The sequence below is a fragment of the Numida meleagris genome, chromosome Z (genome assembly GCF_002078875.1).
Source record: "Numida meleagris isolate 19003 breed g44 Domestic line chromosome Z, NumMel1.0, whole genome shotgun sequence".
Lineage (NCBI taxonomy): Eukaryota > Metazoa > Chordata > Aves > Galliformes > Numididae > Numida > Numida meleagris.
Window position 1 is genome coordinate 43,336,383 of NC_034438.1, and position 23,374 is coordinate 43,359,756.

Consider the following 23,374-nt stretch of genomic DNA (forward strand, 5'->3'; position numbering starts at 1 on the left):
AGACAAGCTGAAGGAACTGGGCTTGTTTGGCCTGGAGAAGAGAAGGCTCCAGGGAGACCTCATTACAGCCTTCCAGTATTTAATGGGAGATTACAAAGAGAAGGGAGATCAACTTTTTGCACGTGTTTATAGTCAAAGGACAACGGGAAATGGTTTTAAGCTAAAAGAGGGAAGATTTAGATTAGATGTCAGGGGGGCATTTTTCACAAGAGAGAGTGATGAGGTACTTGCACAGGCTGCCCAGAGAAGCTGTGGATGCCCCAAGACCAAGCTGGATGGGGCTCTTGGCAGCCTGATCTGGAGCATGATCTAGTGGATGGTAAGCCTGCCTGCGGCAGCAGCTTAAATCTAGGTGGTCTTTGAGATCCCTTCCAAACCAACCCATTCTTTGATTCTGTGATACGCTACACAGCACCTGCCGGTATAGACCCTGTATTATAAATTTAACTTAAATATGGAGGCGGTGGGAAGAGTCCCCCCGCTGCCTGTCATAAGAGGGCTGACCCCACCGGCTCGGAAGCTGCCGGGCTAGCAGTCCACGAGACTGGCATGGGACCGGCAACCAACGACCACCTCTGGCCTCACCACCCTATCCCACCAGCTCCAGAACCTACTAGAACCGGCCAATCACCATGCCGATCAATCACTGCGCTGCGCCTGTTCACTTGGCGACCCGATCCCGCCTTTCCCCTCTCCCAGCTGTCCGCACTTGACTCTGCACCTTCCAAGGATTGGTGGGTCGGCGAGAGGGTGGGACAGACAGAGTCTCCGCGGGACGTCATTGGCTGTGCCAGCAGGCCAATAGGAAACAGAGTCGATAGATTCAAACGGAGCGCGCTCGACCTTGGCAGTTAGTCATCGAGAGTGGATCGTGTTGTGCCTAGGGTCTTGCCGCTTCTCGCCATGGCTCACAAGGACATCTACTACTCCGATAAGTACTTTGACGAGCAATACGAGTACCGGTATGAGACAACTGCGGAGCTTGGGCTGAGGGAAGCGGGAGGGAGTCATGCTGGCTGCTCCAAGGCTGTCGCCCGGCGCTCGAGTTATCTTCAAGGATAAAGCTCTGCCCGTGGCCTCCGTGGAGGTAGATCGGCTGAAGGCTGGGCGGTAGCGCCTTGCCCTCTCACCCTGGGTTTCCTTGTGGCCCAGCCGGGGAGCGCTGCTCTTGACCGGTCTCTTTCCCAGACCGGACTTGGGCAGCGCACAGCGCGCGTTCTGAGCCGCGCAGTCGGGGAAGGCTCTCGCTGCTGTCTGCCAGCTCAGCGTCCTTAGTGGCGACATTTCTCAAGTCCGTGTCTAAGTATAGTGCTGATAAATGCACTCTGTAAAGTCCTTAAGACAGTGTTCTACCTGCTGATTTTCAAAGGTCTGCAATAGCACTAGTCGGTTCTGCAGTCAATTTAACAGTACTGGTTATGGTTTTCTGGAAACCGCTACTGCAAACAGGTGTTTTTGCTTCATGGAGCCCAAGTACCTATTAGCAGCTGACTCTTAATAGTTACTTGGCCACAGAAACAAGACAGAACACTTTGCTTTTATGATAAAGGAACTTGTGAATGTGGAAAGAGGGTCTTAGGTTTCTTATCTCAGGCTCTTAAGTAGTGCTAGTGTTTTGTCCTTAAAATCTAGCGCTGTAATCTCTGTAGAAAATATCATATTTGCTATAAAATACAAACAGGAGTGACTTTCTCAACCTTTTAGAAAAGTGTGGGGTCACTATTTTTTTAAAATTGCTTATATGATGAACAATTGCTAGTAATATGTCCTTAAGTACAAGTAGCATGATTAGAGCATGCAGAGGAGTTAATATCTTCTAGGATGTTGGCTGATTCTCAATATGCAGCTGCACTGAAGATCTACATTTAAAATTGAATTTTTGGAATTGATGCTCCGTAATCAATGATATCCCTAAGCACCTTAGGATTTTCTCTAGAGAATTCATAAATGGACTCGCATAATGTCTTTTAGTAGAGACCTGTGCAAGGTATCTAGGGATCAGCATATGTAATGTGTTAATTACTAATCTACAGGCATGTGATGCTACCAAGAGAACTCTTAAAACGAATGCCAAAAACTCATCTTCTGTCTGAAGAGGAATGGAGAAGCCTTGGTGTTCAGCAAAGTCTCGGATGGGTTCATTATATGATCCATGAGCCCGGTAAGTACAGATGAATAGGACTGATGAAGAAAGGAGTCTAAAATATGTTTTAAAAAAAAATCTAAAATACCACTTGAGCCTGGTACTCAACTAAGTATGAATAGTTGCTACTGCTGTTGAATTTGCTTCTGAATGTTTTGATTGTTTTAGATTTTTTTTTGTCAGCTCCTTTCTATTTCAGTTGGGTAGCAACATAAGCAACACAGGAGGCTTTTTGTGTAAATTTCACCTCTGGATCTTGAAACTGATCACGGAAAATACTAGTTTTGTTCTAGGTATATGTATTCTCAGTATACTGACACATCACAGAGTTGTTTAGTAGTTTAGAAGGGACCCTTAAAGAGCATCTAGTTCAAACTTGTTTGTACCTCTGCCTCTGCAATAGGTTTTTTTTTTGTGAGCTCCTGTATGATGTTAGAATATCAGTGACTGAGGAAAACTTTATATAGCACCATATTTCTATGTCATGTACCTGGCAAACCTACTTAGTACAAAAACCCAGCAGATGCTCCTGTAGACCATGTCTGCATTAATGTTTTGAAAAATCTATGATACAAGGTCTAGTAGCTGTCTACTAAATGCAGCCTGTCAATCAACAGATGACAAAGACTTTTAACCTCTCCAGTAACCACGTACTAGGAGAGTCATACCTGGTACTTGTTAATCAGGCTTTTCAATGTGACAGACGAATCGAAGCCAGCCCCATGAAATTCCAAGTTTCCAGTAAAACAGGCAAAGAAACAAGTCTAACCTTCTCAGGCTTCCCTTACCTGGATCCCCTTGTTACTTTTGAATGGGATTTTTTGGAGGGTTTGCAGTTAAGTCAGATCAATACTAATAGAAGCTAGCTACATTAACTGAAGTGGCTCTTGTTGATTTTTTTTGACAGTATATACCTAAAAAGGACAGCATCAGCAGTTTCTTATACTGTTACACTCCTATACTCAGTAAATAAGCTCTTCAAATAATCTAATGCAGAGAGATAGTGCTAATTCCATATTTGCAGTAGTTCCTCTACAAGTCTATGACACTGTCAAGCTTTGGTATATATTTTTAAAGCACATTTGCAACCTCTAGGGTTACTGTAGAATTGGTCTGTAAATACTACACTTGAGAACACCCGTGGACTTGATTTATCTGTTTCTTATTTAATAGCATGCTTTAGATATTGTCCAGTCCTTATTAAATTGATGAAATGCCTCATCAAGGCTTAGAGGACAGACTGACACTTTGTTCAATTTTATTCCCACAGAGCCACACATTCTTCTCTTTAGAAGACCTCTTCCAAAAGATGATCAGCAATGAACCAGTCTAGAAATATTCTCCTAAATCTTCTGGAACTTTATGTATATGCATGTATATATGTTGGTAGTATTCAGTGAATACTTTATGTACCAAACATACAACTGTACCTGTGCATGAGCTGTATTATTCACAGCAACAAAGCTCAGTCAAATGCAATTCCTAATAGGCTGTTATTCTTTCAAAGAGAAGTAGAAGTTTACTTCAATGTCTCTTAGTCTGAAATGAATTCTCTTTAATAAAGTTTACTACTGTATGCTTTGAGTCATTTTTTTTATCCTGCATGTAGTAACTTTTGCACTCAGCTTTTCTGCTGAAGTATTGCATGCTCAAAAGCAGTGCCTTACCTGTTCATCATTAGGCATAAAGAAATAAATTCTACTTCTAGTGTTCTATGAAATCTAAATCTCTATAGAGTGCTAATTCACCAGACAAAGCAAATCATCTAGTTGCAACCCCTGCTAAGGCATGTTCCCTACAGCACATTACACGTTAAAGAGTCTAGACATTGAATATTTCCACAGAAAGAGACTCCACAACCTCTCTGAGGAGCTTGTTCCCGTTCTCACTCACCCACAGGGTAATATTTTCTCATGTTCAGGTGGAACCGCTTCCGCCCGTTCGACCACGTCCACCCCGCTGCAATACCGCCCCGCCGCGCGGCATTGGTCATACGTCATCACGGCGCGCCGTTCGGCCAGCGGCGGAGAGGCGGGCGGAGCGGTGGGAGGGAGCGTCCTCGCCATGTTCGCGGAGAGGCGCTCGGGCCGAGGCAGTGAGGTAAGGGCGGCGCCAGCCCCGCGTGTCCCCAGCCTGTTGTGTAATGCGGTAGAGTGGTCGCGCCGGTCCCTGGCCCCGCGTCCACCCGCTTGCGGGGCTCGCACGAGGGCCCAGAGGTTGGAGGGAGCTGAGGCGCGGCCGGCAGGTCGCCCGCCGCTCTGTGCTTGGCGCTGCGTGGGGGCAGTCCCCGGAGGGACCGGGCCGGACGCTCAGGCGGTGCGTCTCGGGGACCTGGCGAGGCACTGCTGCTCTGGGGCTGTATCCCCTCCGGGAGATACTCGGGGGGGACGGGGCGAACCCCCGCCTGCAGCCGTGCTTAGTGCCCGCGGTGCGCTGCCGTCTGGCAACCAACCCCGTTCCCAAATAACCGATCCCAGTTTCCTTCCATGCTCACGTTCTGTATAGTTACATTCCTATGCGTTACACGCTTAAACGTGTAGAATTCACACTTCGTTTCCCGCTGTTGAAGTGGCCGCTCAGCGTGTAGTTGGCGCTGCCGGTAGGTTCAGCAGAGGAGGAGTTCACAGATCCTTCTGTTCTCCTTTATTCTGTCAGAGTTCCTTGCATGTTTGTGATGAAGTCAGTGCAGGCCACCAGAGGGAGCAGAGAGCCCATTTTATATGCCTAAATACTGAATCTGCCGTTCAAGTATTTTCAAAATTCCCGTGTTATTTAGTTACTGAAATTGGCTTTGGCAAGTAAAAAGGACCTCGGTTTTCATACAGTGTGCTGTTTGACCCAGAAATACAAAAGTGGCTGGAACAATGACCTGTTGCATTTACTGCAGCCAGTAAAAGCAGTGTGACTCTGTAATAGCAATGAGTACATTGACCTTTATCTTAGCGCTGCTACAAATATATATATCCAGTTTAAATTAATGGTACTTCAGAACAAATAGAAAATCTATCTTAGTGGATTTGCATTGTATAAAAAATGAGAACACTTTCTAATTGTGCATTATTTCCACGCAGACTAGTTTAAAATACACGTGTACACAAAGCCATTATTATTAATATGTACTTCTAGAGTCAGATGTTACGGCAGTGTTAGTCACACATTGTGAGTTTTAGATCACATTTGAATCTAAACTAAGAGTTTGTGTACTAGTGCTTACTGCATCTTCTGTTAAGTAGTCCTTTGTGCTCTCTGTAAGCGACCTTTATAAGTATTACGTATTAGATGTTGATATTAAAGGAAATGGTTTTCCAGAGAAGCCACGTTTTACTTAGGGCTTCTTGGTTTTACTTCTTTCTTCTTGGTGAGCTTTGTTTTTCATGTTCGGCTGGAAGAGAGCAAACTTTTCTATGAAATTTGTGCTCACAGGGGTGAGTATATTTTTCACTTAGAATATTAATCTCAAAATGCATGTAGCCAAAAAAAACGTTTTGTTTCTCAGGGCATCGAATTGTCAGCAGAGGTCAAACCATTTGTTCCAAAATATGCAGCGGTAACTGTGGCCTGGTCAGAACCCTCAGCAGCATGTGTCTTTCCTAGGTACTTAACTACAGGCTACACATTTGTTCAGGAACCATCTTTGGATAAGTATGTATATTTTCTGAATATTTTCTTGGGGGATCTTAACCTTCCAGTTTTGGATATTGACTATTCTCAGAAAGTCAAAGCTCTGATATGTTAATATTCTGACTAAATACATTCTTGTCCCTTGTCCTCAAGAATTAGATTTGTGCATTTCTGTTCTTTGGGCATATATCTGATACCTCACCTCTTGTTTCCAAAGCCTTGTATTGCAGTGGGCTATTAAAGACAGCTTGTTGGTCTGTAATGATTGCTCTGGCTGTTTTGTGCTTTGGAAAGAGCTGAATCTTGTTCTTGTGTGAAAGTGTTATGACAAAGCTGAGACAGACAGAATCAAGTAAAAAGAAGAAGGCAATCCTCCAAGAGTGTTTTTCCTACTGTAAATAATGTATGAGGTTACTCCGCAATCTCCTCTTCACAACCTCCGCATCCCAGGAAAGTAAGTCTTAGTAAGAATGTTAGAGGCTTCTAAAAGTATTTTTCTAACAAGGCCTGAAAAACAGGCATTCATAGTTGATTTATAATTGTATTGTTAATCCCAGAGCAGCCTAGAAGAAAGCCCACATACTGGGATAGGAAATAATTGAGTACTGTAATAATTTTGTGATGTTATTTAGCTCTCCGGTTGCTTCTCACGTTCATGCAACTCTGAACATTGAATCAACTTTGGAATTACTGCAAAGTTACTGTTATGACCTTACAAAGTTCAGGTAGAGCCTTAGAGAACAAAATCATTCTAGGATTTCTTAGTGTGTCAGCCATTTTATTTACAGGGATTCTGAGTATTTTCAACCCATTTTTATGTGTAACATGTAACAATGTAGCAATGAGATGAGGATTGTCTCATTTATGGTATTTTTTAGCATTAAGAAGATCAAGGACAGAGGGAGTATTCTCATGAACGTTTTGCCTTGTTGGGACTGTTCTCATTGTGACTCAGATTACTCTATTTTTGTAAACCGATTGTAAGAGCTGTTTTGACTACAATCTATCAGAATTGCAAAAGCATCTTATTCTGGGGGGAGTGTTTTTCACTTTTTCATTACATACCTGAGATTCACTTTTTCATTACATACCTGAGATTCACTTTTTCATTACATACCTGATGTTGGCCACTTTGTGCTGAATAACTTTAGATGCATCTTTCTTTTTCCCTCAGTTTTCTTTCCTATTAATGTATCTTTATGTCAACCCACAAGTTTTACTTTTTCTTCCTACAGTTCTTTCCCCCATCCCATTGTGAGGAAGTGAATGAATGGTTGTGTGGTGCTGAGCTGTCTGCTAGGTCTCCCTCAAATCTGGATCTCAGTGTACAGTTTCTGTAGAAAGTATAGAATGAAATTGGAAGGGAACTTTGAAGTACACAATTGAAGGAAAAAGGCATGCCACGGACACGTGCCACAGGAAACATGTTGTGCTTTCATCAGCTGTTACAGTAAACTGCAGTCCATTTACTGGCTGTCTAACAGTTTTATGTTGTATTTCACACATGTCTTATAACCCCATAAGATGCTATACTCCTACTTTGTTGTTGTGTCTTAAGATGGGTTTCGCTGTTTGTGTTTTTTTCAGTCAAGTGCATAATGCATGTCACGTAGTTATACCGTGCTTTTGGTTTGTTTCACAAGAAAAAGCCAACCAAAAGTAAGTGCAAAGAAAGCTAGTAACCTTAGACAGAAGTGAGGGCTATACAGACTAGGTTTGCATCTTGAAGCATGTAACATCTGTATTTTTAAGTATTTGCTACAAACTGCATGTTTTATCCAAAACAAAATACATTATTTTTTTAAAGAACATATGACAGTGAGTAAATAGGTGGTGGAAATAACATGAAATACTTTTCTTTTGAAATATAGCTTTCTTGTTAAACAAATTCTTCAGCCAAGGAATGGTATATTTATCTAGGCAATGAGTATATGCTGCAGATTTGCCTGGGGATGACCTCTCATCTCTTTCTTAATATCCATCACATAGCATTGTGGGAGATCCTGCATTACACGAATACTCCAGCAGCTCTTGCTCACCTGATGTTGTTTCAAATACAAATCGAGTAGCTGGCTCACAGTATCGTTCTAATGGGTCAACATACTGTAATGATTCTGGAATAGTCAGTGAATCTGCTGAACAAAAGTGTCCAATCAGACAAGAAAGTAAGAATCTTTCAAAGGTGAGCGAACACACTTTTTAAAAAAATTCAGTTCTTAATTTAAAATTGTCTAAATGTTTTGTTCATTTTTTAAGTGACTAATCACTCTGTGTAGTAATAATGAGTGGTGCTTAAAGAGGATGATAGTATTAATGAGCCCAATTTCAGATTTCAAAAAAGTTTATCGCATTCTACAATCAGTACAGTTTTCCAAGCAGCATTTTTGGAACATGAGAGGAATGTATTGTTCTTCCTCATAAAGTAGCACCTGGGGAAAAAAAAAACACATTACATTTGTGAACTGTGCTTTCCTTCATCCACTGTTGGAGTTTGGTGCTTTATTTGAGCACACTAGCAGCCTCCACAAGCATAAATTGTGGAGAATTGATGTCTGTAATCAGTGACATGGCCAGTAAGTGATCAGACCACATTTATTGTTCAAGCATTTCTAATACCTGCTGTGGAAAACAATCCTAATTAGAGCAGGAACATACTGGAGTGGAGAGGGAATAAAGGCTCACTGTAGAAGTACTCTGAGTTAAAAGTGAAACTGATGGTCAGCAAAAAATCTTCAGTGATTTTTGTGCGGGGAGGCAGTTTTCTGGTCTAAGTAAACCAGGGCTGAGCTGGGTACCGTTTGACCGTCTTTTTGGCACTTGTAATTTACCTTTTGTGATCTTTAAGAGAGAAACAGAACTTAGTGGCTTTGCAATAGTTTGGTCAGATATCCTGGGGTGTTAACAATACAGCTTTCAAGACCAGGCAGTATCCTCCCACTCCAGAAGATAGTATTGGTGCTGGATGTACTTCGAATTTAATTCCAAGTCCTCTGAATGGAGTTAAGCCATGCATCTAGTTTGATGCAGCATAATTTGCTTAGGTGCCTGTTCCTTGCCTGCCCCCCTGATTCCTGAGCCCAAGTCTGCCAAAGAATGTTCCTTGCAAGAATCACAAGGCTTCAGGACTTTTGTATAATGTAGATGAATGTTTGCTTTACTGGGAACATGTAGATACAAGTTTTCTAATTACATTTTATTTGCTGCAAATGTTTGGGCTGTTATTACAACAGTCTTGTCTTGTTTGGGCCGTAACATGTGGTTTAGTCAAAAACTTGAAATGCTTTTAGGATTTTAGCCCTTTTCTAGAAGAAACTCAGTTGTAGAAAATAAGAGCTGGACAATTTAAGACCAACTGATTATAAGCTACTGATAATGCTGAGATTAATTTTAATGAGATCTTAAAAGTATAGTTGCATGGAAATGTGGAATAATCCCTCTTGAGTGTATATAATATTTGGCACAGGTAGCACAGTTAACAAGGCAGGTAAAACACAGTAACAAACCTCTAACTGACTATTCTTTTTTGTTGGTTATTTGTGGTTGTGGTATAGTATTTATGATGTGTCTTCAAACTCCACATATGTAGTTAGTTAACTGGAGTGCATGGAATGCTTGAAGATTTTAAGAAATTAAAGTAAAATGAACTAAATATGCGACAAATACTTGCAGCAGAGGAAGGCAAAAGAGGATGAGAAAAAAGCAGACAAGAAAAAGAAAGATGGAGAGGACTCTTCCGGCAGAATTGTGAAAAGGACTGCATGCCAGACTTCTGCAGGCAGCAGAGATTCCGTGAAGCCAGGTACAAACGGGTTGTTGGGTTTGAAATACCTAGAGTAGCCATAAAACAGTTGTCTGTGCTATAACCTCCAGTTTGTGATTGCGTTTCTACATCTAGAATAGTTAAGAAACAGGATATTTTTTACTGTGTGACTTTTTTACAATGGATGGTAGCAGTAAGTCATTTGGTGGTTGCATGAGCTCATGTAAATTGAAAGAAAAATATCCTAAGGAAGTATCTGAATTTACTGTTAGTTGTCAATTTGGTGTTGTCTATACACATTGGTTATAATCACTAGATGTTTTGTGGGTTTTTTTGTTTTGTTTTCTTCTTTCATGTGAGGTATTTATAGCAATAATTCTTGTGACTGTTGCTGTGGCTGTGTCACTGGTGTGCTATAAGACATACACAGAAATGATCGCAAGCAAGTTTTATTTTTTAGACTTTACTTGCTTTATTCAGACAGGTTCAATAAAACTGCAAGCAAGAAGTCAACTCAAACTCCAAAAATAGAGTCTTTTCCTGTGCCTGCATTTGAAACTGATATTTTGGATTTCCACAAGTTACAGAGGTTGGGAAGCAGTGAGATATTGAATATGCATCATAAAAATGGACCAGCATGTTCAGTGGAAAGTAACATTATGTGCCTTAGTCAACCACAGATGTCTCCTTTGTTGAACACAGAGGTTAGCTATGTTTTCATGTTGCAGAACTCATAAAAAATACTATTTTTTCTTTCCAAAGCTCAAGAAACTATTTTTGCATTCAATGTGTTAATACCTGATTAAGTAGCTTGCAAGCAGGAAGTTTTGTAGCTACAGGTTTTATGCTTCTTCTTGTAGATGGAGGCATCAGTGCTTGCTGTCCCTTCTTTTTCTCACTATTTCTTCCTTTTCTGTACGACTAGCAGATATGGGAAAGCTGAGCCCTGTTACAGTTTAGTTTGGTACTGCTACAATCTAAACTTCTGGCTTGTTTATACAGAGCGCATATGTTCCCTGAGGTTTCTTAACAGCTTGTTTTCTCCCTTACCTTTAGATAACAAGCATGCAGCCATTTAGAAAAAAGTTTTAAATAAGTTAAAACATGTATATATATAGTTGTTACTTCATGGTAAAAGAGGAAAAATTAGAAACTGAATTCTAGGAGGAGGAAAAATATTGTTAACATATAAGCATTGCTTAACTTTATTATTCTTGCACATGTTCCTATTCCTACTTTTGCAGTTGTTAGTAAATGCAGTACCAAACTGCAGGTACCGACAGGTCTTTGTCACATATGCTGAATCAAAGTTTTCAACAGTGGTTAAAGGTAAATCATTTCAAAGGATACAAATAGCATAAGACTCCTGGTACTTTTAAGTGAATAACTGCTTGAGGTGGCAGAAATGCATTTTGCTGTTACTTTTTTTCATTGCTAGCTTGAATTTGTTGAATGGACATGGTTTCTAACGTTTTAACGTTAGAACGTTAGAACGTTCTTGGAACGTTAAAACTTTTTCTTGTTCATTCTTAGAGTCATTGTTTGGATGCTTTTGTAAAATGTAAGTACGCATCTTGCTCGGACAACAGCAGAGAGGCATCTTCTTATCCTTCAAAATACAATAGGGTCTAAATGATGTTTCCACTAAGAATAGTAACAACAAAAAAAGGTGGGCTACAAAATTCACTATACCTTTGTCCACGTGGATTGAGGATTTTGTTAATTTTTTTTTTAATGTTTATTTAGGCAAGTGCTTTTATTCATACTCTTATGATACCTGACCCTCTCTATTTTACAGGAAGATGTTTCTGCAGAAAGCAAAGCTTCATCAAAAACTTCAAAAGAAACAGTAGCAAGCTCAATTCCCTCTTCATTTGATGGTAGAGGTAAGTACTGCCAAGATAAATTGTTTCCTCATATTTGAACTGCTTGCATCTCATGAATTCAGAAAAATAAAATATTGCCAGGAGCTGTTGTACTCAGAAGTATACTTGAAATTAAGCAGCAAACTCATTACAAAGTAAGAGAAGTAAGGTTGTATCAGTTTCTTCCAAATTATATGACCACTTACAGCTTATTCTTGCATATAGGTTTTGTTAGTAGATCAAAACTGTGATTGTCCTCTTTCTCTTTTGTCTCATTGACGCTGAAGGACTAATGTTTCTGTGGATGCCTCCTGTGCTGTTTATTAGGAGAGGAAATAATACATATTGATTATTGGAAATCTGTTGAGGTGTTTTTAAAATTTTTCAACAATAAATCTGAGCAAGTATTTGATCAGTCTTGATGAGCAATTTTTTTTAAAAAATAGCTGTCAGTCTAGAGTCTAGTATGTACTTCTTTATTCTTTCAAAGTTGTTTAAGAATTTTGCGAAGATAGTTATTCAGTAACTGTTATCTGATAATGTTTTCCCCTGAGATGGTGTCTTCAGTTTGTATCCCCATGAATAAAATAGCTGCTTTTGATGGGTTAACCTTGGTTGTCCACCAAGCAGCCCTTACCTTCCTTAAGAGGACAGAGGGAAAAAATAAGATGAAAATACTTGTGAATCAAGATAAAGACAGGGAGATTACTTACTGCTTACCATCATTAAATAGCTGTCAGTATAGAGTCCAGTATATACATTTCTAGTCTGTGGCATATGTTATTTCTTTACCATCATGGGCAAAACAGACTCACTTCAGAGAAGATTTATTTACTGCTAATTAAAAATAAAGTAGTATGGTGAGAAACAGAGACAAAACTAAAAGCACCTTCCTCAACCTCAACTTCACAGGCTCAACCTCTCTCCCGTGTCTTCTACCTTCTCCCCACTCTGAGCAGCCCAGCAGGATGGGGAATGGGAGCTGTGGTCTATCCATATCAATTTCGCTCTGCCACATCTTCCTTGTTCCTCACACTTTTTACTGGTCCAGCATGGAGTCCCAAGGAATATGGTCCTTCAAGAATTGCACCAGTGTGAGTCCTTGCCACAGGCTGCAGTTCTTCAGTAACTGCTCAAGCATGGATCCTCTCCATAGTGTAGATTCCTTCATGGACAGACTGATATGGTTTGTCCCACGTGAGCTGCAGCTCCTGCCAGTAGTATGCTGCAGCGTGGGCTCCCCACAGACTGCAGCTTCCTTCAGGGCATTGCCATCCCCTGTATTGTGGGGTCCTCCATAGGCATCAGAGGAATTTCACCACAGGCTGCAGGGGAATCTTTACTCCAGCACCTGGAGCACCTCCACCTCTCCTTTTTCACTGACCTTGGTGTCTGTGGGTCTGTTTCTCTCACATTTTTCTCACCCAGTCTCTCACAGCTGCTGCACAGTGTTTTTGTTTACCCTTTCTTAAATATATTACCATAACTGGAGCTAGCTGTGGGGCAGTCCCTGATTTATTCTCACAGAGACTATCTGTACAGCCCCCCTACTACCAAAACCTTGCCACATAAACCCAATAAACTATTTCCTTTGATCTCTCATTGGAAGTTTTTCTTTTTTTTTTTGATTTTTTTTAAACTGTGTATTTGCTGTGTGTTAGGTGTGTTAGGAATATTTACGGAATTGAATGAGTAATTCTTCCAGAACCACCAAGTGATACCACCAAGTGGTGGTGGATGAAACTGCTGTACATTGAGGCATATAAGGAAATTTTTTAGCTTGTGTTTATGTATCTACAAGCTGGAAAGTTTTTAGAAAGTAGAAGATATTGATAAGACCTTGTATGTAAAAGCTATGTAAGTTACAGTGGGATAAATAGTAAAGGAATTTAATATATAAATGCAGTAGGAGTTCATAATTTCAAAGAAAAATAGGTTAGAAAATGAGCATAGAGTTATGTAGGTTGTGTGACAGTATAATTTCAAATTATAATGTACGTATTAAATGTGTGCATATAGCACTGGACAGTATGTGGAGTAGAATAAAATGTGTAACCAAGCAACTTAATTCAGCTTTTCTTCAGAAGAAAAAATCTCTCTACTCTGTATTTGTTCGTCCTTGATAAATTCTCTGTTGATCCTATGTATTCTGAATACCTGAGGAATATTTTTTGACATCTTTGGATATCACTTGTTTTTCCACAACAGTATTTCCTGAAACATCTACAGATGGCTCTTCTCAGCCACATGTTTCTTGGGCCATGGTACTTTCACAGCCCCCAAAGAAAAGTGTATCATCAGCAGCATGTGAGAAGCAGGATAGTCAAGCAAAGGTACTTGAGAACTGTGCACTTGAAACTAATTTCTGTTACTGTTCAGTGCTGTTTCTTCATGTGAGACATTGCTACTTTTTCTTAGACTCTGTACTACTTCTAATGTAACTTTGAATAAGTAATATAAAGTTACTTTGTCATTATTATAATATTTCTTCTGTTGTGGTAAAAAAAAAAGAATAGCAAGGTATCAAAAAGTCAATGCAACTCCAGCAACACAAACTTCCAATATAGCTGATTTGAATACACTTCATTTAGGCTGGACTTTGTTGAAATTTTCAACTTCTAAATGAGGCAGAAAGCATGGAAATCTTGTCCTTCCTGGGTGGATATTGCCTAGTGAAATCTCATATTATGTTCTGACAATTGTGCAGTATGGTTCACATGAAGAGTTCTTGCAGTACCTCTGAATTTCTAAGAGATCTTGAATTTTGCTTGTATCTTAATGTCCTAGCCTAGACTGATGCCTGCTGGATGCATGTGTAAGTGTTGTCACTTGCATTTTTATTGGTAGGTGATAATAAAATCAATTTCTAATGGTCATGCCTCATGATTTTTGTCAACAGGAAGAAATAAAATATGATGGCAGTGAAACTGAGCCTGAAGAAGGGTCAGAAAAGAAGAAGAAAAAAAAGAAAAAGAAAAATAAGACTCCTACTAAAGTAGAGAAACCTCAGAATGAATCTGCTACAGTACAGGAACCACCAAGGATTCAGGTAAAGTGGTGAGGTTTTTGTTGTGGTGGTTTTGTTGTTTCTAGAGTTATGAGTATGCATTGAAAGACCAGAAGTTAATCAGCTTTCTGCGAATTTAATATCAGATGTCATTAGTAGAGGAAATTGGGTCAGGCCCATTTGATATTCATGTTTGAAGTTAGAGGTAGGGGAACAGTTGTGCCTTTTAATTTATCAAGGGTTGAATGAGTATGAATTTGTGCAGGAGAGACTGTTGAGTCTGGGTATTAACAGGTACCAAAAAAAGGCAGATTTCCCAACTGAAAAATACTCTGCAGTAACTGCTGTGTAAAGCAAAGTGCAAAAAGAATGGGGAGTATACTGGATATCATAGCATGCCAAAGTTTTAAAGAACGTAGTACTGGTAATATGCCTCTACCTGTCTCAAATCTGGAAACAATTCTTATGAAACGTAGATGTCACAGTTTATATTCCTGATTATTAATTCATCTTTTTTTTCATTTCACGTAATTGTAATATACATGTTAGTGTTTTGCTGCTTTTGTTAATCAGTTTCACAAAAGCTTTACGCTCTCCCACCTTAAAGAATGGTTGTATTACCTGTGATTTATCAATGCTTCACTGTAATGCCAATATTGTACAACAGTATGAACATGTGTTGATTTATATGTTTGATTTAGTGTACATAATGTTCAGTCTGTGAAACGACAGCATCAAGAAGCCATTCCTGGATGGCTTCTGTTGTGTACATTTTAACTTGGACTGTGGTTACCTGTTCTTTTCATTGTGTAATTCATTGTCCTGAAAGGGCAAGAGATATGGCTTTATTAACAGACCTCTTCACTATTGAACTGTGGGTAGAATCAAGATTTACAGGTTCTGTCCTGCAAGATATCAGGTCTGTGAGTGACTTACTATCTAAAGAGAAAGAACAGCAAGAATCATAGAAACTGGTAGAAAAGTCATGTCTTATTGAAGACATAAATGGAAAAAAATAACATAGAATCACAGAACAGCATTACACTGAAATCCATTATTTGGATGCAGCATCTTGGAGGGGCAGCTGGGAACAGCTTTCAGAGCCTCCTGGTTTGCTGGAAATGCTCATCAGTGTGAAAAATGTGCGAGATACTTATGACGCTCTTGAAACAGAAGAGCATGAAAGGTCAAAGATAGAACATCTATGGACTCTGAGAATTTAAGAATTAGGGCTCTGTACTTGCAGCTGCTCACTGGAACAGTGTATGGGATTGCTTACTAGATTTATAGAAGTCATTAATTTAAAGAAGCTGCTAATGAGTGAAAAGTAATGCATTTGGAGAAAAGAAATCCTGTACACAAAGATTGGCTCTGAACTAGGTATTTTTGCTGAGGGAAGAAATGGGAAGCTCTTACTGACAAGCGGGCCTGCACTGTATCACTGGTCCAACATGCAAACAGCGTTAGGAATCATTAGAAAAATAGGACATATAATTGAAAACATTATGACAGTACACAAATCCAGAGCAGATCTGCTCTAAATATAGTGTGGATTCTATTTTACTGTGTGCCACCTCTCCTTAAAAAAATACACATATTTTAGCTAAAAAAGATAGAGGAAGGCTCTAAAAATGATCAAAGGTATGAAACAGTTCCCATGAGAGGCAAAACTGAATAAAGTAGGACTTCTCTGTTAAATAGATGCCTTAGAGGGAATTGGAAAAGACAAGAGGATAAAAGGGAAATTTTGTGCTTGTTCTCATTATTTCATTTCATGTCCTCTGGTTCCTGGAGGTGCCGAGTTAAGAATAAATAAAAGGAGGTATTAAGGGACACTGAGTGCTAGAATTTAACTATTCCCTTTACTACAGGATTTTGCAAATGCCAGAAGTTTATGTGAGTTCAAGAAGTGATTTGGACAAACTGAAATGATTATCTGTTCTACTGAGGGCTATTTAAATTCAAAGGTACTACCTATGATTGAAGAGACACGTTAGGTGGAAGAATGCATTTGTGAAACTTTCTTCCTCTCCTACAGTTTTCTTTTGACCTGCTTACAAGCTTCTTTCAAAAATAGTTTGTTTAATTAGAAGTGGCTGCTCAGACTGAGCATGCCTGTTTTTAGGCATGCTAGTTTGGGCTGTTTAAATGAAGTCTTCCAGGCTTCAGAAGAACTGGTGGTATGCTCAGTAGTATTGTAACTACTGGACACCTAAAAAGGCCTCTCAGAAAGTGGGAGGAGAATCAACTGAATGAAAACCAGGTTGGTGGATCAGAGTCATTCTGATTGAATTAGTGAGCTCTCCTGGACTTAAGGTGGTCAGCACAAAGAGAGCTCCAGCCTGTCAGTGTCTTAGTTAATCCAGAATCTGGATAATGTATTCTCGACTAATAAAACATACTTTTATCTAAAGCTATTCAACCCCTTGACTGATATATCTGTTTATTTCAATACTAGTAGTTAAGAGTTATTACCCTTTTGCCTGTCCTTTTGTGCTTCACCACTAACGTATTTAAGGCAGAATGGCACAGCTGGAGACTGTACTGGAAGAAGAGGAGAGTTGTTTGCAAGGCTGTGAAATGATCTGAGAAACACTCCTTTAGGAGCCATTTACCTCTAATTATTTGTATCAGCTGATACCAGTAACAAGCTGTTGTTGGAAACCTTTCTTTCCAGGTTCTTTCTTTCAGCCTTGAATTAGCTACTCCTGTATAGATGACTTAACTACTATAGTGTTGATTATAGCTGGCGGTCCTGCACTCAGCTTCTGAATTTTGTACAAGAGCAGACTGTGATGAGTGATAACCAGGAAGAAAATCATTTGAATGTTGGAAAACTCAGTAATGTGAACATAGTAGTTCTTACAGATGCAACATCCTGTGTCTTATTTATTTAGGATGCTGAAGAGTTTCCTGATCTGGCAGCTGCTTCTGGTAGGAGAAACAGATTAGGATCTCCGAAAACATCATGTACTCTTGCTGTAAGAAAGCAGGCTGAAGTAAGTGATCTTATGCATGTAACCTGAATGTTAAGAAAATAAGCAAGAAAAGACTACTTGTAGTCTTGTAGTCTGAACCAGTGTTCAGACTCTTTGGTCTGTGAGCTGCTGTCATAGAATCATGTAATGGCTTGGGTTTTAAGGGATCTTTAAGACCATCTAGTTCCAAGGCCTCTGTCAGGGGCAGAGTTGCCACCCACTAGATCAGGCTGCCCAGGATGCCACCAACCTGGCCTGGAACACCTCCAGGTATCCATAGCTTCTCTGGGCAGCCTGCTCCAGCATTTCATCACCCTCAGAGTAAAGTATTTACTCCTAACACCTAATCTAAATCTCCTCTCTTTCAGTTTAATACTGTTCCCCATGTTTTATCACTATACACCCTTGTAAAAAGTTGGGTCTCTCTCCCGATTGCAAGTTTCCTTTAAGTACTGGAAGGCCACAGTGAGGTCTTTCCAGAGCCTTCTCCAGTCTGAACATACCTAGCTCCCTCAGCCTGTCTTCACAGTAGAGATGCTCCAGCTCCCTGGTCAACTCTGTAGCCTCCTCTGGGCCCACTCCAAGAGCTCCACATCTTTCTTATGCTGGGATCCCAGATCTGGATGCAGTACTTTGGGTGGGACCTCAGGAGAGCAGAGCAGAGGGAGACAATCACCTCCCTCTCCCTGCTGGCCATCCCTCTTTTGGTGCAGCCCAGGATACAGTTGGCCTTCCTGGGTGAAACTGCACACTGCTGGCTTGCGTCAAACTCTTCCTCCACCAAGAACCCTAGGTCCTTCTCCACGGAGCTTCTCTCAAGGAGTTCTCCCAACCTGTACTGATATCTGGGATTGATCTCGTTAGGTTCACGAGGGCCCACTTCTCAAGCTTGTGCAGGTCCCTCTGGATGCCATCTATTATATCAACTGTACGACTCAGCTTGGTGTTGTCAGCAAACTTGCTGAGGGTGCACTCAATCCCACTTTCTATGTCACTGATAAAGATGTTGAATAGCACAGGTCCCAAGACAGGCCCCTGGGGGACACCACTCATGACTGGCCTCTGCCTGTACATATAGCTGTTGATCACAACCCTCTGGCTGGAGACCATCCAACCAATTCCTTACTCACTGAATAGTCTGTTCTTCAAATCCAACTATCTCCAGTTTAAAGATAAGAATGTTGTGTGGGACCATATCAAAGGCCATGCAGTTGCCCAAGTAGATGATGTCACTTGCTTTTCCTTTGTCCACTGATGCCGTCACTCAATCATAGAAGGCCACCAGATTGGTCAGTAATGATCTTTCTGAGTAATCACCTTGTTAGGGAGTTAGCTCAAGATCTGTCTGTGTCTATGACAAGGGGACAGCAGGCCCACAGGCCCACTGGCCTGAAAAGGGGAGTTGGGGGGAAGAGAACAAAGAGGGAAAGATGAAAAAAAAAACAACAAATAGTGGCAGTGATCTGAGGAGGAAAGTTAATTTACTAATTATAATAGCAGAAATACAAGTTAATTGTGATTGAAGCTAATAAACCAAATAAATGAGTGAGATAGTATAGCAAACTGAAGGCCTTACTCTAATGCTGAAGGCAGGACAGCTGGGGAGCACGCACTGCAGAGATGAGTAGTAAAAAGAAAAAGGGACAGTCTCGTGGCTTGTGAGCAGTTTTACCTTTGCCTCTAAGCAGAAAACAGAAGCAGAATAGTGAAAGTCTTCTGGAGATGTAGTTGTTCTTCTCTTCTGAGAACCAGGTACCCAGCAATATAGACAGTCCACAGAACTAGAGCATTAACTCTAACTCCCAGTACACTACATGATGTTATGATGTGGAATAACTGATAACAAAAATCATAAAACCATGACGTACCTCCTTATCTTACATGTGCCTTAACATAATTTCCAGGAGCTACCTGAATTCTTGACTGTTAATTGGGATATAGATGTTCATGCTGTAGTGTACACAAGTTGAAGTTAGGTGAGGTAAATTCTGTTAATACAGTTTATTGTCCTACAGGTAATGTTATGGTTTATTTCTGCATTTATAAAAGAACAGCGAGATTACAGTAAGGCTCTCGTTCTCTAGCTTTTCTGTTTGGGCATACAATTAAATTTCAAGGGTATCTTTGTTGTCAAACTGTCTAAAGGTTAAGTACCCGAGTCTGGCTTTGATTTAAAGTCCAGACCAAATTTTTTTAATGAATGAAATGAATTAAGGATTCATTTTGAAATTCATTCAACCTGAGAATGAATCTGAAACATAAGTTACAGGGATGCTCTTATAATAAATAGTGAAGGTGAGATTTCAGGTTTCTGTTTCTTTAAAACTAGTTTTGCTGCTAGAAGTTTTTGTCCTTGGTTTTGTTTCACTGTGTCAACGGTTTACTGGCCCAGTTCCGTGACGAAGGGGACGGGGGATTCACGGGTCCACGCCCTGGGAAAAGGGAAAAGGGGAAAAGGGTAAGGAGATGGCCCTGAGAGCAAAGAACAGCGGCAACAATCTGAGGAGAAACAAACTAATTTACTAAATAAAATATCGGAATGTAAAACAACACACTATAATACAATATAATTACAATTTAAGCTGATAAATCCAATACAGAGAGAGAGAATGTCCCAAGATCAAGGTAGGCCTTACTCTACTACTGACGATAAGACGGCTGGAGAGCGAGGTGCTGCCAAGACGAGTGATGGCGGAAAAAGGGATGAGGTCTCGTGATCTGCAAGCTTTTATACTGCGAGCTTTTATCTTTTCCCTCCGGCTGGAAAATGGTAACAGAGGAGAAAAGTACCGTGGGGACTGTAGTAGTCCTTCTCTTCTGAGAGCTAGGTACATCCACTACATGATGTTATGATGTGGAATACCAATAACCGAAAATCACAAAACACACTGTGCATACTAATAGTATTAAAAAAAGAAAACACACTTGTTTAGTTTGTTTGAGGCAGTAGACTTCACTGAGGAACAGGGGTAAACAGCAGAGGACAAGATGATTGCTCAAACCACATTTGCTGTGAAGGAAACGCTTCTCAGACCTGCAGCTTAAATGAAAGAAGCCTTTGAGCTTTTGTAAGCTTCAGTGGGATATTGCCTCTCAAAACATACACAGATTGTAAAGATATTATCATAAAGTCACTTATATTCCTCCATAACAAGTTTTTGAAAAGAGAAATGCCTTGCTTTTTATAATTCCAAATCTGAAAATAAGGAAATAACAAGTCTATTGAAGTAGTACAATAGTATGAAGTATGATACTAGGATGAAGTAGTATGAAGTAGCAGATAAATGATTGCACTTTTAGAAGAATTTCACTGCCTGCTACTTAAGGTGTAGGTCATAGCTTTAAACCTCACTTATAGGATGACTAGCATATATTATTTAAATTTTGTATCATTTTTACTTTACTCCTTTTTGAATGCCTTTTTATTTTCTCTTCCTTCATTATCACTTCTTGTCTATAAATTTCAAAGATCCATCTCCCCAAAGAGTCTTGCAACAGTTGTTCTTCCGCAATTGATAGAGCTCTCAAGGTGGATGTGTTATCAGGGAAGCAAGCTTCATCTTTTATGTTAGAAAAGAAGAAAAGGCAGGTAAATTAATAATACTTGAAAATAAACTGAAAATTCAAAACAATAAAAGAAACTTGGTTATTTAAATATAAGACTAATTCCAGGCTTATCTGTAATTGTATTTATACTTTGTCCTTCATACTTTGAGGTAAATGACAAGATCCTCTTGGTTCAAAACATTCAGTAGTAATTATTGCTAACTCACTATTCGTGTTGCAGTTTTTGGGGAGAAAAGCTAGCTTTTCACTAGTGCATGTAAGTTTTGCTGTCAGGTATTTTTCTTTCCCGTTTTACTTGGTCATGACATAAATCTGACTCTCACTGATTGTCTTAAGAAGTTGAGAACCTCTAGCAGAAGTGGTTCAGTCAGATTAAGACATGGAGATCTGCTTAGCTTGGGGCAAGGAGAAAAACACAACAGTGAGGTCAGTGAGTAGGTTCTGGTGTAGCTCTGATGCAGGTAAAGTTGTGGTCTCAGAAAGAAGAGATTGTAGTCTTCAGCTGTATTACAAGAGATATAATTAATCTTCCAGAATATGTATAGTATCAGTGAGTTATTTCCTTAACATGTTCTGGAGTTAGTTTATTCTTTCGTAGTCTTTACTGAACTACTCATTTGTAATCTTCTTATATTTTGAGTCATTACATGCAGTGTCAAATATGGGACACCACTTTCAACTTCTCTTCAAAGCAGACAGATGGACTACTGCTTTTGAGGAAATGTTGCTTAAAGGAAAAGTTGGTGACCTCTTTTTAAAAAGGCATTGAAGATAATGATATATGTATATTGCAATCACATGCCCTTTAAGATTCATGGAGTACACAGCACTTTTATCAAAACTTTAAATTTTGGTAAGCCTTTTTTCTTTTTCAAAGATAGGTGGCAGTTTGAACAAAGTAGGATACTGACATGAGGCACCTGCTTTAATAAAGACTCAATTTTATATGCTTTATTCTAGTAGCTATTAAAAGGTAAAAATACATTATTTGAAATGTTTTTGATTCACATTAAAGGTAATGTGTGTCTAAAAGTCAAAATAATTTGATAAAATCAAGGTAAAAATGAGAACTATTCTGAATGAAGGTGGTAAGAATATGTTATTAAGCAGTTTCTGCATTCTGAAATGAAAAGCATTCCTAATCTGTATTGTATTTGTTCAGGAAACACCCAAGAGCAGTGGTAAGAAGAGTCAAATTCCTGTGCAGTTGGATTTGGGTGGCATGTTGGCAGTCTTGGAGCAGAAACAGCAAACAGAGAAGTCAAAACAAACTTCTAAACCTGTGGTGTTTTCAGGTATTGGTTATGATTAAATTTACTTCCTTTGTCTTTTATCTTGAGTTGCACCTAAGTATTCAAACTTCTAAATGCCACCTGATTCTGATATGCAATTATCTGTGAAGCAGGAGCACAGTTCACAACATGCCAGAGAAAGTCACATTGTGCTTTCTGTGAGTCTTTGTTTGTTTTAAAAATACAAGAAAATCTGAATTGTTTGGATGAAGACTTGGAGAAAGAAAAATCTTTTGGACAATGAGTTGTGAAAGAATACCTTGTATAATTATTAACGTTATTAAAATTGATCTTTGAGGAAAATACTGATGTTTGTGAAGGTTTTTGCATTGTCTTAGGTAAGTGTGTTGCTGTTGTGATTTTAACTCACAAGAAAGTGCTACGTGATAACAAATGCTATCTTAAATTCCAGTGATGCTAAAAGGTCTAGAGCTGTAACTTAAGCAAAAAAATACTCCTTTGCAAACACAGAGGTTGTATGGGAATCAGCCATCCCAAGCCAAGAGATGAGTTCTCTTGTTCCTGATAATTGTGAACTAATTGCTATTAAAAAAATGCTACCTTTTCACATTTTGGTGATAGAATCCATCAAATTTCATTGGTACACATACAGGAAACAAATAGCTCTGTGTATTTTCCATTGAAGGTATACGTTTGGTCTTGACTGTGTTAGTGCCTTATATTTTTCAAAAAGAAATATAATGTTTGCTAGATGTTAATGATGATAAAATTTCTCACCTTATTTTGGTACTGTGGAAAAAGAGCTAATCAAAAGAGCATTTTAATATGATTTCTGTATGAGCTTTTAAAAATAACGAAAAGTACCAAGCCTCTCTGAGACTTTGTTGAGAGATTTATAAGACTTTTTTTATTCTGCTGTTGATTTTTTTCCCACCATCTGAGCCAGTCACCTGCAGAGGTGCTAGCAACCAGTTTTGATTGTATATAATTATACAATGCAGGGACTGCAAAGTAGGTACTAAGGTACAAATTTATGGATGACGAGACTTGCTTTCTAATGTTGTTGCATATGTCTGAATCTGCTGCACAAGATAAAGTAATGTGTCATGTTGATATCCTGGAAGTATAAGGCAGATGTTACCTCACCTTTGTATTTTGTTTTATTATTACTCATTGCTGT

The 23,374-nt window shown here is 39.4% G+C and overlaps 2 protein-coding genes across 2 annotated transcripts in view; both read left to right on the forward strand.

Annotated features, from left to right (window-relative positions):
• Positions 815 to 3,719, forward strand: CKS2 (CDC28 protein kinase regulatory subunit 2). Its single transcript, XM_021381390.1, has 3 exons — positions 815 to 962; positions 2,034 to 2,161; positions 3,414 to 3,719. The coding sequence occupies exons 1-3, from the start codon at positions 904 to 906 to the stop codon at positions 3,464 to 3,466; spliced, it is 240 nt and encodes a 79-aa protein (XP_021237065.1). The 5' UTR covers positions 815 to 903; the 3' UTR covers positions 3,467 to 3,719.
• Positions 3,932 to 23,374, forward strand: part of SECISBP2 (SECIS binding protein 2) — a 29,807-nt gene continuing 10,364 nt past the window's right edge. Inside the window, exons 1-11 of the mRNA XM_021381517.1 lie at positions 3,932 to 4,243; positions 5,640 to 5,785; positions 7,754 to 7,946; positions 9,434 to 9,563; positions 10,005 to 10,228; positions 11,323 to 11,410; positions 13,598 to 13,722; positions 14,289 to 14,438; positions 17,294 to 17,395; positions 20,844 to 20,963; positions 22,104 to 22,236. Coding sequence (XP_021237192.1) covers positions 3,932 to 4,243; positions 5,640 to 5,785; positions 7,754 to 7,946; positions 9,434 to 9,563; positions 10,005 to 10,228; positions 11,323 to 11,410; positions 13,598 to 13,722; positions 14,289 to 14,438; positions 17,294 to 17,395; positions 20,844 to 20,963; positions 22,104 to 22,236 — 1,723 coding nt within the window. The remainder of the gene's footprint in view (positions 4,244 to 5,639; positions 5,786 to 7,753; positions 7,947 to 9,433; positions 9,564 to 10,004; positions 10,229 to 11,322; positions 11,411 to 13,597; positions 13,723 to 14,288; positions 14,439 to 17,293; positions 17,396 to 20,843; positions 20,964 to 22,103; positions 22,237 to 23,374) is intronic.